Source organism: Calidris pugnax, unplaced genomic scaffold, assembly GCF_001431845.1.
Source record: "Calidris pugnax isolate Ruff unplaced genomic scaffold, ASM143184v1 scaffold188, whole genome shotgun sequence".
NCBI classification, from domain to species: Eukaryota; Metazoa; Chordata; class Aves; order Charadriiformes; family Scolopacidae; genus Calidris; species Calidris pugnax.
The window spans coordinates 2851047-2868243 of NW_015091257.1; the positions used below are offsets into that span (position 1 = coordinate 2851047).

Below are 17197 nucleotides of genomic sequence, written 5' to 3' on the forward strand. Positions count from 1 at the left end.
ACACCATGTAGTAAACACGTAATACCTGCCTGAACGCCACTTGACTTCGATGAGTTATTCAAACAGCCTACTCTGGATGAAGAACATTTCACGATCAAGCCTTGCAAAATGATCTAATTTTCTCAGTGACAATATGTTACACAAGTGTCATCATACTCCTCTACTCATGTTCAGGTACTTGTAAGACATCTGTCTCTTACACTGGCTCAAAAGCGATTTTTTTCCTAAGTGTCCAAGATCAAATTTACCATTACTGACATTAGCAGCGTTAGGAACAACTGCATAAACAAATTGTATCTAATTGCTACTATTAACACGTTGCACAGACGATCTGAGTTTACTACAGCTCATGCTCTGTCTATGAAGATGCACATTCTACAGTGGTGGAGCAGCACCAGCAACGTTTGGCCACCAGCTGCAGGAACATTTCTTAGTGCAGCTGTTGCAATATTCATCCCATACAACACCGGCGTTACCATCAAAAAAAATCCCCCACACTACTTTTTTCTGTGGCAGAACTTTTATTTGGAGGGAAATTATAACTTTTGCATTTACATGGCACAAAGTATATACAGTACACTTTCCATGATAAGAATTATGATGCTGTTCACAGAAAGGTATCAAATTTGAGATAAATAATGCATAAGCTAAAATATACAAACCAGGGGTGGAGGTGAAACTATTGGCCATTTTTATTATCTATAGAAGAATTTCAAGGAATAATGTTAATTCAATGTTCAAAAATTTTTAACAAACTTCTAGTAAAGTTAATTGAAATATTTATAATACTATTCAGTTGTTGCACAGTATTTCCAATATACAATCAAGAAGATGCACAGAACACAACACTTAATATGAAAAAAAACCTACTGCACCCACAATTTAAAGGTTTCACTGCCTTTTGGATGCTGCACTACCATATTTATATAAACATTTACAACACTTCAGTAAACACAAAGGTTCTAAATGTAGTGCAGCATTATGGGGGGCCCCTTTCAGCTCTTAAAATAAATGTTAAATGCCCATATACTGTGCCATTTATTCTAAGCTGATGGTTTAAGCTGTAACCCTTAACTCCTACTGAGTAGCAAACACACTTTCCCCACTTTCAGGAGATTACCATCCCTCTGACTACACACCCTATACTCTGAGACCTAAACTGTCCTTGGCTTCATTGTCATTTTGGCATTTTGCCTCAGTGCTTGTGACAACTATCCCTTATATTTTTTTTAATGTCCTGTTAAGTAGTCCTGTGTAGAATCTGAAGCAAAAGAATCCGCATCTTCATTATCAGAATCATCACTGCTGTCATCAGCCGCTGGCTCTCCTGTCAGCGCTATCCGGGCGTAATCATCAGTGTCTATAGACTTGCAGAAGTGAATGGCATACTTCAATTTTTCCTCTAGCACTTGCTTACAGGAATACCTGGGCAGCTTCAGGAGAAAGAAGCAAGTGTACGACTCGGGAAGGAAGTGGTCTGGAGGATTGTATTTGTCCAATACCTGTTGAAAACAAAAAAGCATAGTATTTTTGATTCACTGTCCAAACCATCAAAATAATACCTGAGAATTTTTTTAACAGCATGTTAGATATGAGATTCTGAATCATAGAATCATAGAATGGTTTGGGTTGGAAGGGACCTTAAAGATCATCTAGTTCCAACCCCCCTGCCATGGACAGGGACACCTCTCACTACAGCAGGTTGCTCAAAGCCCCATCCAGCCTGGCCTTGAACACTTCCAGGGATGGGGCATCCACAACTTCTCTGGGCAACCTGTTCCAGTGCCTCACCACCCTCACAGGAAAGAATTTCTTCCTAATATCTAATCTGAATCTTTTTTCTTCCAATTTAAAACCATTTCCCCTTGTCCTATCATTCCCCCTCCTGGCAAAGAGTCCCTCCCCAGCTTCTTAAAAGAACAGCTTCTTAAAAGAACAATGAAAAGACCAGAACCAAATTTTCCTAAAGTAAATAAATAAAACCAGACATACGTGAGCTGCTTTGATTACAAATGCGTGGTTGGAAACAATCTTAAAAGAGATTATATTACTTCAGCAAATCCCAAAGTATGATTTGAAGATTGTGGGGTTTTTTAATTTAGCTGAAATGATTACTGAGCTGAGTGAAATGCTAAATAAATGCCAGCAAAAACAGCTGATGACTGTCAGTGCAAAACTATCAAAATCCAGAGAAGCAAATGGTTGGGAAACGACACAAATATCTACCTGCCCAAGTCAAGAGCAAAAATCATTTATACACATTATAGGCCTCTATTACACTGTCGAATCTACAGTGCAATGTTGCATAAACAGTTTAATGAAATCAGCCTGTTCTCTTGCTGTCATGCTATTACTTGTCCACTACCAGCTTTTTAGAATAAAATCCCCACCCCCTGCCCCTTACCTGAATAACAAAGTCCCTCCCTCTAAAGTCTGCAATAGTCCTGGGCAGCCTGGTTCTGCCCCACACAAAACGCAGGAAGAGAGATCGCTCCGTGTTGGAGAAGGACTCCATCACCTCCCAGAACCACTGTATCAAGGAAGCCGTTGGTTCAATGCCTTTGTAAGTTGCTACAGATTTCAGAAGGTGAAGTGGAATATCCGGGCTTCCACATACCTGAAAAATAAAATGCAGTGATAAGCTACAAAAAATCTGATCAAATCATTTACAGGTGATTTGTTCCCTCCATTCCTTTAAAATATTTAATCAGATTTGACACTGACAAAATGAACATTCGAATATTTGAAGTGCTGTGCATAGTCTCCTATTACAATAATACTAAAAATACATCTACCCATCAGGGGACAATAATGAACCTTCTTCCATATTCCTGAATCACATAAAGAATCAAACATTTTACTTGGGACAAATATCTCCAATTCACCTCCTAGGTCTCTGTTTTATGCTGTTTTTTCGATTTTGTTTGTTTTATTCTTCCAGAAATAATTAATTACGTCACTGCTCAGCTATAGCAAAATAATCTTATTAGCACCAAGAGGGCCAAAAAACATTTTCTAGTCTTTCCTTGAACAAAATGTTTGCAATCACAGAGTGATCACTGTAGATATTATTTAACATGGTTATGGATTAGTAAGATATAAGTGAAAAATCAGACTCCAAGTTAGTCTGTAAGAGGTAGCAAAGCAGAAATTGATACCATAGTTTCCAGTTCGTATCCTGTAAAGAGCGAAAGCAGAGGAACTGGAACAACACGAGCCATCCCCTCACGAACTGCTGCAACTTGTTCGTCAAATTCATGAAGTCTGCAGAGATACATTTTCAGAGTTTCTGTTAATGTCATTTCTAGCAATTATTTTTCTAGCAATTATTTTTTACAGCAGCTGCTGTAACATCAACGGAACTTAAAACATTCTCCTCAAGTCTCCAGCTATGTGCCAAGGAACATTAATAAACATTTATCACACAAAATACTTGACTTATACCAGTTTCTACACCAATTCATATTGCACAGCAAGCTCAGTATGGAAAGGTAAATCACAGTGTTTGGGATACTTTATTTCCAGTATTATTCATGTGATGTGTCTGGCAAGAAAAAACCAATACCCCATTTGGAAACAATTAAATTATTGGAAAAAGAACAGCTGTGCTTTGAAACTCTGCTCTCAAACATTCCCAACAGTAGACAGACATCATGGTACAAGAAAAATGGGTCTGAACTAGAACATGATGTTTGAGGACACGAGTTGCTATATTTCAAGACAGACATAGATAAGTCTAACACTTGAATGCGTTTGCTGCCACCCATGATTTGTGTTTTGCTTTTTTTTTTCTCTGTCAAATAGTTTCTGAGATGTTTTACAGAGCTCTTCAGAGCAGAGATTTGCATCATTGACCAGTCCTGTACCCAGGCTTATCATCACCACAACGAACAAAGATGTCAGAACAAACTTGCTCTTATGCATCTGCTTTCTCACATGGATTCTGTTCAGGTGCTAGCTTTTCTCTCAAGGGCTTAACATAATTAAAAAACTTGATACTTAATCTAAACATTTCAATGTTTTTCCCAAAGGACTTTTAACTGTAAAATGCTGTAGAATTGCTCATGTCCTTTGAGGATAGCCATCAAAGTCACTTCTTCAAAGGAATGTAACATTTTATATAGACATACCATTTATCCATTCCCAACAAAATTCCTCTCTCTACGGTTAAAAATAGGTTTTAAGTATTAGTTCACAGCCATTAACAGAGGAAAAAAAAAAAATAAACAACAAAGACTGTAATTCAAGTAGTTGTTGCAGACACTGTAACTACAAACAAATAAGCAAATATATAGTGATGATAGTCTTGCTCTAGCACTCTCTGAAACTGTTAACTACAGCAGAGAGAGTAAGAGAACTATAAATCAGTATCTCATCCAAATTCTCTAAATTTCCATAATTAAATAGGCACTAGACCCACCACTTCACATAACAAGATGTCTACGGTTGCTTCTTAAGATGTACTTGTCTGTATTAGATATCTAGGCATTTTAGTAACCAAAGGTCTGTCTTCTCAAATACTGAAAAATCATTTGCCACCGATTTCAGTGCAATGTTCAGCTTTTGGCACCTTTGGGGTGACAATTCACTTGTCTGCACACAGGTGACAGACTTATTTTATGGTGTCCAGGGAATGAACATTTTGGTTTGTATTCCAGCTTAGATAAGACTATAGACTTCATCTAGGACTGCTCTTGACTGCAACTGATGACATGAGAAACTGTGGGAGCAGTAGTACTAAATCTAAACTCTCTTCACAAAGAGCTTCATGATCAAGCCTACTGCTTTATCGCATAGGAAGAACTAGATGCATGGGGCACTTCTCCACCTATAAACCTGGCTTCCAAAACTGCTCTGTCAGGACAGCTATTAAAATCTAGAGCCATACCTGCTACTTTATTTTGTTTCCTAAAAATTAAGTTTAATCTTTTATCCCTGGAGAGCTTAAAAGAAATCAGAAAATCAACACTGTAATCACATGAAAATATGAAAATAATTGCACATAAGAGGTTAAAGTAGTATATTGTTCAAAAGCTTTTACGTATTTTTAAAAGAAAAATCTTATTCAGGTCAATAATTCGATAGATTCATTCAACAAACCTGTAGTTTATTGCCAGCCTCACATATTCAGCTCTATTATCCAGTGTAATATGGGTGTACTTGGAACTCAATTGAATATCTTGACCACTTGCATTAGGCACAGTGAATGGGAGACTCATAGCTTCAAACTCTTCTGAAGTAGCTTCGTTGTCTCGAATGTACATAAGCCCAGGAATAAAATCTTTATCAACCTTTTGAAAATAACAAGCCCAGGTTGAAATCAGTTTACTAGAACTATATAACACTTTCTCTTGCATAGCAAAAGCAATGCATCATGTGTCAACATGCAAAAGCATTGTCAAATGTCTAACCATGACCTATCTATCTGAATTTCAAAGCCCTAAAATACATAAGTACTTTACATAAAATTTCATTATGCTGGGATGTAGGAGGGTGAATGTGTTCTAGATTTCAATTCTTTTGTGGGGCATTTGCCAAGAAACTGCATTATATAAGAAAATGGATTTAAAGCTTAAACACATAATCACATCTACAAAGTCCAATGCCTGGTTTTGGTACAAAAGGAATCCCCTTACTGGCAAGTAAATGACTCAATGCTTTTACAGTAAGTACATTTCTACATGACAGTATTTGGGAAGGAACCCTTCTTTGTAAAGAAGGTTCAACTCTTACTCCACATTCACTGAGCTCAGTAAATAGAAATGGCAAGTTTGTGTTGTTCTGTATGTGGGTACAAACTATTTTCAGTAGTAGTTTGAACTAATTTTATTTTACTTCAAAAACAGTGTAGGTGTGTGTGTACCCAACCAGTTACTGCATCTTGGCACAGCAGACATTAACAGCTACAGAAAGGTCTACTTTAAAGTAGGAGTTCAACCACAAACGTTTGTCTAGTAAACGCATGAGAACATTTGAGAATGCTCTAGAAATCAAATAGTTTAACTACTTTTGAGCAACTTAAATTTATGTTTTTAACAGTGAGTACAAGTTATCCTGACACACTGGCTCAAAAAAGCAAAGAACAGTCAAAACACAAATATACCAGAGGAGCCAGTGACTGGAGAAAGATTTATGCTAGAGTGTGCTTGTCTTCTGTAAGTTATATCCTACTCAGAAACTTCATACTTACCTCACTGAGATCAGCAATTGTCAGGTTCATTCCTGCAAGCTGTTTCCACACTGGCTCAGCCAGGTTGAGGCTCAGAGGGCTGCCAGTCCGGATAGCAATGCCCAAAAGTACACCTGTAAGTTTAAAAAAAAAGTATTTTTTGTTGTTGTTGCTAGATTCCTAATATTCTGATCATGTAATGCAAGCAGCATGTCATAATGGTGGCAAGAAATTACCAAGAAAACGAAACATGTTCATATGCAAGAGTGACTTGGCAGCAGGATTTAATAGGAAACAATCTCTGTTTGCTCCAGATTCATCTCTTCCATTCGGTGTCACAATTAACAGGGGGGTCAGTCCATTCTGAAGCTCCTCGCACATTTCTGCTATAGATTCACTATAACCTCCACCGCAATCATCCACAGATTCACCTGGGAGAAGAAAAAAAAGCTCAAAATGAAATGTTCTTTCAAAATAAATCAAGTATTGAAATAAACTGTATTTCCTTCTACAGGGATGACTGAGGAAACAAAAGTTTACTAAAAGCTACACTGTTGTATCTATTCAGTTGTTGTATCTCTTTCCAGTTCATTGTAAATTGTATTATTTAGAAGATTATACAACATATCACAGTGTCAAAAATACTATTTTGCCAGAGTATAATTAACATTTTTGCATTATACACTAATCAAAATAAAATAAAAGAGAGGCAGAAAAAGAAAATCAAAACAATGCGATTCCTAAGTGTTATTTTAAAGTAGATCTATTTTATATATTTTACAGCAGATATTTTATATATCTTACATACAGGCTCTTCAATGTAAAATATTTTTCATCAAAAAGCTTAAAGTGATATGTGAATTGTAAGAACAACCCTACCAGTAAAACCAGCTAGCCAGGATTATTTACCAATTCAGGCAGCTCAAAAACATGTTCAGGGATCGTAGGATGTCTGTTGTAAGCAAAAGAGTTGCCCCCAGAATTTGAGGACAATTACAGACATATTTCCACTAATCTTGAGGGGGGTTTAATAAAATAATTTTAAAATGCTTTTTTACTTCCTAACATTTTAAGCACCTTTCTCTGCCTACACACATACATTATTTTCCTGTATCTCCTCCTTCCTCCCTGTCCTTCAAAATAGTAAATCTGAAGAAAACTGTAGTATTAAGTGCAAAACTGGGGGTGGGAGTGGGGTGGGTGGAGAATCCTCTTACCAACAAATTTGACTTTCCAAACACGATGAGGAAGGAGAAGGCTATCAGGGCTAAAGGAACTCATTTTAGCACACATCTGTCCAAACACTGATTTTGTACCGTCAGGCCCAGCCAGTCCTCCTTTACTCCTTGAACGTTTTACCTATTGAGCAAGCACATTATAAAAGTCACTGTAAGAAGATATTTCAGCTGGCATCACCGTGCAGATCAGACCATAAGATTAACGTTTACAATACACTAATGTGTTCAGTGCAACATTTGCAGAGGTCTGTAGTGTATGTGTTATATATGTGACATACAGAGAAGAGCAGCAAAATTTCAAACTACAGCACTACATTATTTTTTAAGTACCATCTAATATCCACCCCTAGATATCACAGACTCCTATTACATATCCCAATCCTCTCCAGGAGGATGAAAGCACCTAAAATCTCAGGCTATTAGGACCTCTGAAGTTTTTAAAAATCTCATGATTGTTGAGGTCAGAAAGGATCTCTAAGGGGTCATCTGGTCCAACTCCCTTGCTCGAGCAGGGCCACCTAAAGCCAGCCAGCTGCTCAGGATCATGTCTGAATGTGCACGTAGCTCACCAATACCCTTGAGACTGTTCATTCAGAAATAACCCAGACCCGCTTAGTCCCAACTCCCAGGTACAGTGCCTCCCAAAATCCAATTGTTCTGATGCTTTGAATAAAACATCTACCAGATTTCTTTCAGGTTTTACTGAAAGGCTGACATACTCAAGCCCTCATGTATAAGACGTTTTGCATCAACACAAGCTGGTTTTAATTCAATAGGTTTCTAAGAAGTTTGGATGCACTAGAAGTTTTAAGTTGAGAAATCACCAAGCCTTCTCTTAAAAAGAAGAAAGTATAAGTAGATCTGTGAAAGCGTTAGTTAATTCACTGCTTTTGCAAACCTCAGACCTAAAACACAAATTAATGAAGCAACAATAAAAAGGCAAGTAAACCTGCCTGAACTGAATAGGATGGCATGCACATTTGCTATTATACATTTAAATTAGCATTTATTTACTAGCAACACAGAATTTTAATTTAATCTGATCATTTAGATGCAGGAACCGTTACAACTTGACTTTTAACAAAGCAATGTAAGAATGCCATGAAAGATCATTGGCATTTGTGCCAGTACCTTAATATATTGCTTGCTGACAAAGACAAATGCTAGGTTATTAGCAAAGAGTAAAACACTTCACTGAAAAATGGCAAAAATTCATACAAATATGTTTAGGCCACAAACCACCACAGGTGTTTTAGATTTTTATTGTAGAGGTCTAGAGCACATCATCTTGCTCATGTTTCCAAATCATCCCCTTTAGAGACGTATAAGTATTCTGTGACATCTAGTTTACTGAATAGGCTCAGATATAACCTTCACTGAATACATGCCTTATTAAACACAGATTATGCAGCATCTCAAGTTTTTAAAACACAGTTCCAGCCTTCTTGCTGATAATTTTTTTCACATAAAACAAGTTAATATGTTGACTAGAGCCCAAGAAGGATTTTCATACAACAATCTGCCATCAGAAGATATCAGCTACCAGTGGAAAACCAACTTTCCTTGGACCAGAAAGAAATACAGCAGTCCAAAAGCAGCTTACAGTGAAGCGTGGAAGAATCAAGTTCAAGAACTTGCCTAACCGAGTATCACTTACTGTGAGCAGAACCACTGCAACAAAGAGAGGCACTCAAGTCAATTTGTAATCTGGTTAAAGAATTCTGAAGTGATGAAGACCAAAATTTCAGTTCTTTCTTTGAATCTGAAAAACTAAAGTTTCTATTTGTCTCAAGCAGCCTGTGAGAGTACCCACTGAAATACTGGCCATCCTGTGGGACTCTCTCCAACCCACCAGAACTTGGGGAAAATGTACTACTACATAAAGCCATGCACTCAGAGACTAATAAATAAGTTTACAAAAAGATGACAGCTTATTAGCTGGAATCAGCTAAAAAAGAGAAAAATATACTCTTTACATAGGACACAGTCTATCTACGAAGAAAACACACAATTCAAGGATACATCATGAAATCAACCTCCAGAAGAGGTAGAGAAGTACCAGTGTGATAAGTACAAGAGCCCAGACACAGCCTGACCTGTACCTTAGGGTTTCAATTATCTACGCTCAAACTGAAATGCTACAGAAAAAATACAATATAAAAAGATGATGAATAGAGAAAAAGTATTCTACACAACCAGACAAGAAAAGCTTAGCCTGATCAGTGTAGGAAAATGAAGATTATCATGAAATGACTGTTCTTTAAAAGCACATTTGATAAGGAAGAAGACAATAACCAAGAAGGAGGAATGGTATAAACTGTATGAAATATAAGACTCACAAAAGAACAAATAATTTATTCATTGATATGCTGTGCCTACGTTAAGATCAGATAATTTTTAATCATCAAGCTAGTGAAATTTCTGTAATCCCCTTTTCCTTTTTAAAAGGAGGAAATTCCTTTCAACCACAGTGATGATCTCTTTCATCCAAAGGCAAGATACAATTTAACAGTATTATGAAGGTGTCTGCTTGTAGGTCACAACACACTGTCCATTTGATGCTACATGAGCTACAACGGTACTTAAATACCAGATAAATCTGATCTGCCAGTAGGATTAATAGGTTACCAGTAAGTAAACTTCAGCACTGGAGCCCTGTCTAGACGTGTAACTGCTAGTTCACTTTCTGCCTCAGTCTTCTGTTATGCCTTTCCAGAAGGCCCACATGCTGTTTTGGAACATTTCACTGAACAACCAAAAAGTAATATGGATAAAACTGCATCAAGGTTGGTTTCTTCTGCCCTACACAATCCTCCAACAGTGTCCCAAATTGCGCATTCAAACTTGCCCTCATGCTACACTTCAAACCATAAAACATCCACCCTCAGCTTTATGCTACAGCAATAGCAGGCTGGCAGATGGGTGAGCTACAGTACACTCATCACACTGTATTTCACATAACTTGAGCAAGAAAACAACACAAAACTACTGTGTTCTACTATCACAAGGCTCCCAACAGAAAACATCCAGGGCCAAGTAGTACGTAAGGCGAATGTGATCTATTCTAAAGGAATCTGGTCCATGTAAAACTTGATCTCAGGACAAGGGAGTGCTGTTTGGTTTGCCTTTACACAGCAAGTTAGACAGCTGTTATGTCCAGTTCTGGAATGTCCAAAGAAACCACTGAGCAACAAGGTAGATGAGGAAATATTTTATAAAACAGCTCAGTATCTGGAAAACAACTTTAAATTAAAAACTTACCTGCTTATTTCATATGAATAAAGATGATGAAGTGAATTGACTGCACCATATAACATACAAACTGTAAGAAGAGCCTTCTGAAAGCAAAGGGATCTTAAAGCCTAGCTGCAGTTGAACTCACAACTGCAAATAAGATGAAAACTCTTAACATTGACAATTAGCTGTTTGAGACCATGTAAAGCGGCTTTGAATCTTCAATTAATTATAAAGGATCAAACAGTTTAAGAATCCACATTTTCATTCTCCGCAAAAGCTAATTGAAGAAATCCTGACCCATACTTGGTACTGTGTAATCAGGCCAAGATTATGAACATGGTCTTTTTTAGCCTTCGCTTGGCTAAATCTAGGACAGACTTGCGTTACAGCAATATTTCATTTCCCCCAGAAGCTATGAATAAGGGAAGTCCTGCAGCTACCAGCTCTTTTCTAGATTTCAAGACAGATTCAAGTAATGAGCTGGAATATAAAAGAAAGCCTAACTTAATTAATTAACAGTAGAAGGGTGACAATTGGAAATCAGCCAAAACCTACTCACTAGTTTCCTGCCTAAAGTTAAATACTTGCAGTCCTTTATTGGACTTTCTTGTTACTTTGTAAGCATGTGAACTCAGAAAATCTGTCTTCAGCTCCAACTTTCCAAATAATAAACTAAACCAACATATTTTAATCACATAACATTACCACAAGAAATTCAGTGCGCATAGAAAATGGCAAGAAGCAGAAACAGGGTCCAGCCACAACAGGATGCACTTCTGTTCATTAAAAGAAAACTAATTAGGCACAATTTCTCCATTCAACCCTTACAAAGAGTAGGTTTTCTTACTTTTTATAATATATAAAAAAAAAGAAAACCATCACTAGAAGAAAGAAATGCATGAGGACTTTGTAAGACCAGGCTTCAGTCCATTTAAATGAAAACAATGTCTCACTATTTTATGTTACAGAAATATCTATGGAAAAAAAAGACTTATCTGGCCTAAGGCACAACATTACATTTTCTAACGTCAATGATAAGGAAAAAAGCCCTTTTGTATCAAACAGTTCTGCAATCAATATGACCACATGTGATGGCCAGCAAAGGACAAGAGTTTATCAGCCTGATTTTTCATTATATTCAAGGGCACTTTTTTTTTATTGCCTTTTTTTTTTTCCTTCATGTTCTCTGTTACGAAAGCAACAGCTGAATAATTCATGTGACCATTTGGAAAGGTAAGTAAGAATTGCTACTCTCAAACTATCTAACAGAGTGAGTAGTTTTCAAAACTACAAGTGAAGTTTTGAAAAAGCTGTCCTTTGTCAAGCAGGAAATACTTTGGTCATTAGAGTCTAAATCATTCACTTAACATGTCAACAAGCATGTGTGTGTCCTCCCCCAAACAACTACAGTGTGGACGAAAACGTACTGAAAAGAAAATGAGCAGCCCTTGCTGCATTCATTTCTTCACTGTTTGATTCTCTGATTAAAAAAATCAACTTTTCAGTACTCAGATACCAAACAGCTGAAAGATAAGGGGACTTTGACAAATGTATAGCACTGTGGGCTAAACATACAGATACTAAAATTAAAACTTCAGATTAAGATACCTGTATTCTGTTGAGCTCTACAACTGGCCCATGCTGACGATCTCTCACCATAGTTGCTTGCACAACTTTTCTGAAAGCTGCCTCCTAAAAAAGGAAAATACAAACAATTAAAATAGTGGCAAAACTGCAACCAAATAAGAAAGCTGCACATATTTCACAGATAAACACATACTTGGATCAACTCAGGAAAAAAAAAAACAAACTGCAGTGAAACACAGAAACTGATCCTGCAATACTATCTGCCAGCAATTTCCTTCTGAGTACATCACAAAACACTACAAAAGGCATAACACCTATGAGTCTTTCTTCAGAATATATTGAAACAAGCATCAAATACTTTTCAAATACTAAAAATAAACAAAAGCAACTGAAGATAGAGCTGTGAGATGCAAGTCTGAAACAGTCAGGACACTAAGTGAAGAAGAAAGTCTCTCCTGTATCACTCAAAACCATGGCTTGAAAGGTTGTACTCCACCCACACTCAGCTATTACTAAGCAACCAGTATGTCTCTGAGTGCAGTTATAAATTAGTTTATACCAGAATAATACATGTACATGAAGAATAATTAATATCAGAGAAAAACAAATCAAAAAAGCCAAAGGTGGAATGATCTTGCTATGGAAGACAACAAATAAGAACAAGAAGTAAACTTTTCACACTAATTCAATTATCTGAGGTTCCCTCACTAAATATTTGGATCAAATCTTACAGTCAGTTTCAAGCAAGCTTTAAAAGGATTTTTAAGTCTTTAAATCTCTGAAGGTATGCTTGACAAATGCCTAGATATGAATATGGCATCGCGACTTCTGGTGTCTCTGTTGAATGCTTATGACATAAAATATGCCTGATATTGCATTTTATCTTATATCCATAGCCTTTCTGTAACTGTTCTGCAGACTCTTAAAGTAAATTATTTGAATGTGCCTCCCGCCCACCCGTTCCTATACTTAACATCATATACCTTCAGACTCCTATTAATAGCACTAACATATAAAAGTGTCATGAACAGAATAGCTAGAATTTCCCTTTCCTTTTTTCCAATTTAGGTTTTGATGAAAAATGTGTGGTCTGCAAAGCTGGATTGCTCTACTACACAATTTTATTAGAGTCTAGAGAAAGAGACCTTGAGACAACACATGCTAAGGAGTCCAGTTATGGGCCATGTGTCTTATTTAAGGGCACAGAACAGCACTGCAGAGGGAAATTTAACCGCTTCTCTTTTCAAATATATCTCCCCACAGATTTTGTCTCTCTATATAAGGATATCATTTTTTATTAGACAAGTTACTCTGACAGTGAGAAAATTATGATACAAAACTGATGATCGTACTGAAGATGCATTATGGGGTTTTTTCCCATAGCTGAAGTTTTGAATAACTACTGTAGCCTTCAAGCATTATAATTATCCAGATTTTCTCATGGTTGACTTTACTTACAACTGTAAAAATGACTTTCTTATCTATTTGAGATTGAACTCCTAGGTATTCTGTCTTCACTTTTAGTGCAGTTTAAAACACGTTTGTAACTGCACAGAGCTTTGGATCAACCAGATCATGACAGATAATGACCATTTCATACTTATCTTACATTTTTTCCAGGATGGCATCTACTGAATACTCTAGAACAATTCAGCTACACTACACACTGAAGATTTGTAGAACTGTAAAGTTTGTAGAATTTGTAGAACTGTAAAGTTACTTTTAAGATCAACACACAACAGGTCTATTATAAAGAACTGAGGAAAACATGACGCACTCACAAATAAAGAAGTTTGCATAATCAGAATGTAAATATCTGATATACAATGTAGAGAACAAATTGAGATATATAGTTCCATTTTCTTTAGAAATAATTTAAACAGCACATTTTCTTTGCAGTTACAAATCATTCCCTTCAAAACATTCTGACAAATACCTTTCCCTGTGATATCAGTATTCCCCGTAATGTGTCAAACCCAACTGAGGGTCCTTGGCCGGTTTCATCAAGTCTTCCTTCAAGATCAAACATTGGAATGCAAGGACAGAAGAGTTCAGAAATGTGATGCAACAGCAGAAGTCTGTTTCTCAATGAAATGATGGGAATTTCCTGCAGATGGTTATACTCCATAGGAACCTACGATAAGGCAACGATATCCGAATGTTATTTAGAATTATTACTCACTCTACCTTATTAAAAAGAACAACAATTTATAATATTTGTAGGTAAAATTGTACTAGAAATTCAGTTATTTGCTTATTCACACTCAGAACTTAATACACAGAATTCAGTTGTTTATAAAAGATACAAACAGTATCGGTCTAAACTGAAGCAAGTATTAGAAACATGACACACTATTCTTGCTATTCCATATTTTACAATTCTCTTTATCCATAAACAGACACATTTTACATCCTGTCATCACTACACACAGGCATTACAGCTGAAAGACAGAAAAAAACCAAAACCCAGTCTTCTCAACGTAAAGCAAACAATGAAGAACTCCTTTGGAAGGCATAGGATTTTCATGGCTGGAATACAGAATTAAAATTGCTGCCAATTTCCAAACTCAGTTACTATTCTGCACTGGATTAACAGCTGAATGAAGGGTCTTTCTCGCCTCAGAAAATTGGAATCCTCCTTTGGAAATATGGAAGTAAAACATATAACTGGCTCAAACTCAAAGCCAAATCAAAGCACACTGTGCTTACGCAGGGATTTAGAAACAAAATACATCTGCTGAAAAATCAGCAATAACCATACCAAGAATGTCTAAAATCTGCATGCAATAAGCTAAAAATATTACCTGTGTAGGGAGCTTGCCAGCGTTAGCAGGTTTACTGGTTGACCATGCTAAAGTGTGTGCTGAGCCACAGGCTACTCTGTTGATCTTTTTACCCTGAAGTGCTGCAACCAAGCGTGGTCTTTGGATGGCGTTAGTTGTTCCATCTCCAAGCTGCCCTTCATCATTATCTCCCCATGTATACACTTCCCCTAAACCAATAAAAAGAATTAATTGTTATGAAGCTAAGATAGAAGCTTTATGCCTTTTTTTTTCTAAATTAGCATTTATACATCATTTAACCTAGTTAGGCCTTGGACGGATTTCTAGGACTGATGGCCACCCTGAAATCTGCTCTCTAGTGTGGATAAGTCTTGAGTGACATGATTAGGCCCATGGTCTATGTAGAGCAGCTGGTATAAAGCACATTTCCTCATAGTTTGTATAACTTAAAAGTTCTCTTCCGTAACAGGAGGAAATGGTGAAGTAGAAGAATAACAAAAGATACACCAGAAACAGGCAGTATTTGATAGTTTCATAGCCAAAAAACCCCCCTGATATTAAAAAAAAAGAATTAGAAAAGGCTTAACATTTTGTATGAGATGAAATAAAAGATCCTACAATGCATTGTATTACTAAAGAGGACATTAAAATGGGTGTTACTGTTGCAAAAATACTTGGAAAATACTTTTAAAATAGCAACCTTGTTTCTGAGCATTCCTTTTCTGCAGCTATATCCTATTTCACTAACACCTATAAAACACTCAGTTATTGTGCAGACTTGTTAATTAAATGTGAGTGTGAGTCTTCTACAAAGAATATTCAGTATCTCAGGCTGCTCTGTGAGAAGCAATATTGTTTGTGCAGTGCTTCATTTAGCAAGTTAAACACCTTAGCAGGCTCAGAAGACACCATTAACAAAAAAAGCAAAATCCATTCATTCTACTGCTTGACCAAAACGTAATTTCTTTTAGAGCTCTATATTCACCTTTGACCATCAGCATGTATGAAACTTAAACTCTTTATTTTTTTATTAATTAAAAGCCTTCAGTTGTTTTTATGTGATTGTTTTAAATCAATGACATGTTTGTTGGTCAGGAAATACACATCTGCAAACAAAAATATGTCCATGCACATAAAGGACCATCATTTTTAGCAAGGACAACCTACCAACAGCTGACTGAAAAATAAAGTTTAATTTTTTTCAAATTCACTATTGAGAACTAAGCAAATTATTTGATTTTTTTATACCATCTTCAGTGCAGCAAACACAGTGCAAAGACCCAGTAGCAATTGCAATGACTTTCTTTCCTTGCAGTCCCTGCACTTGTCGTGGTCTTCTAACATGGTCATCAGATCCATGACCTAACCGATGATAATCTCCTTTGCCCCTGCACAGAGAAAGTAAAACATTTCAAAACTGTGTTTTAGCTGTGGAAAAATTAGACTCAGAATTATAGACTGTGCCTGATATTTGGCCTGTAGATGTATTTATAAACAGTTCAATTCCAAAATATTCTCCAAACATTAAACATTAATCATCCCTAGCTCACATGACATGGATGTGATTCTGTTGACACAGTAAAAAATTCTTAAACCTCCAATGTGCTGTTTCTACTTATTCTGGGTTGGTACTTTTACCACTTTTGCAGGGGGTGCTTTGGCTTTTTCCTCTTAAAAGGGTGAAGTATTAGAAGCATATGTTACTGATCTCAGAGACTGGAACTTTGTAGTTTCAGGATACCTCTAATGCCATGTGAGCAACGGGGCAGAAAGGTGTTGGGAAGGTATTTTGTTTAGTCTTTTAAAGTCTAGTAGTTTAAACTACAAAATTTGGTATAGCAGAAGAAGGTTACAACAATGAACTAAAAACAAATTATCAGACTACAACCACCACAAGCTAGACACAATTTTGGTAAAATTTGAGAACTTTATTTCTGTTATCATCTTCCAGCCTGCATGATGCTTCGGGCTTATATAACTACTGACTCCCCTGGAACTTCTGCATCTTGCAGTGGTCAATGCCTGGAATGAGAACTCTGCGCTTAGGTCTCCAAGACAAAACACTTTGATTTTTCATTCCAACAGGAGCATAAAATGTTCCCCAAAGTGGTAAATTTTATTACTAATCAAGACAGAGGAACTCAAAAAAGATTTTGATATGGGGGGGGGGGGGGGGGACCGGA

At 36.7% G+C, this 17197-nt stretch overlaps 1 protein-coding gene across 3 annotated transcripts in view; it reads right to left on the minus strand.

The window, feature by feature from the left end:
* Window positions 1-501: 501 nt before the first annotated feature.
* HERC2 (HECT and RLD domain containing E3 ubiquitin protein ligase 2) overlaps window positions 502-17197 on the minus strand; it is a 115092-nt gene continuing 98396 nt past the window's right edge. For 2 of the 3 annotated variants that reach the window (XM_014960245.1, XM_014960246.1), the window contains 11 exons: window positions 16263-16402; window positions 15036-15223; window positions 14168-14365; window positions 12253-12336; window positions 7387-7528; window positions 6406-6600; window positions 6191-6303; window positions 5101-5291; window positions 3159-3264; window positions 2405-2617; window positions 512-1502 (listed from right to left, as the gene is read on the minus strand). In XM_014960245.1, coding sequence (XP_014815731.1) covers window positions 1230-1502; window positions 2405-2617; window positions 3159-3264; window positions 5101-5291; window positions 6191-6303; window positions 6406-6600; window positions 7387-7528; window positions 12253-12336; window positions 14168-14365; window positions 15036-15223; window positions 16263-16402 — 1843 coding nt within the window. In that variant the 3' untranslated portion in view covers window positions 512-1229. Of the gene's footprint in view, window positions 1503-2404; window positions 2618-3158; window positions 3265-5100; window positions 5292-6190; window positions 6304-6405; window positions 6601-7386; window positions 7529-12252; window positions 12337-14167; window positions 14366-15035; window positions 15224-16262; window positions 16403-17197 lie in introns of all 3 variants that reach the window. The other variant, XM_014960244.1, reaches the window with a different exon arrangement.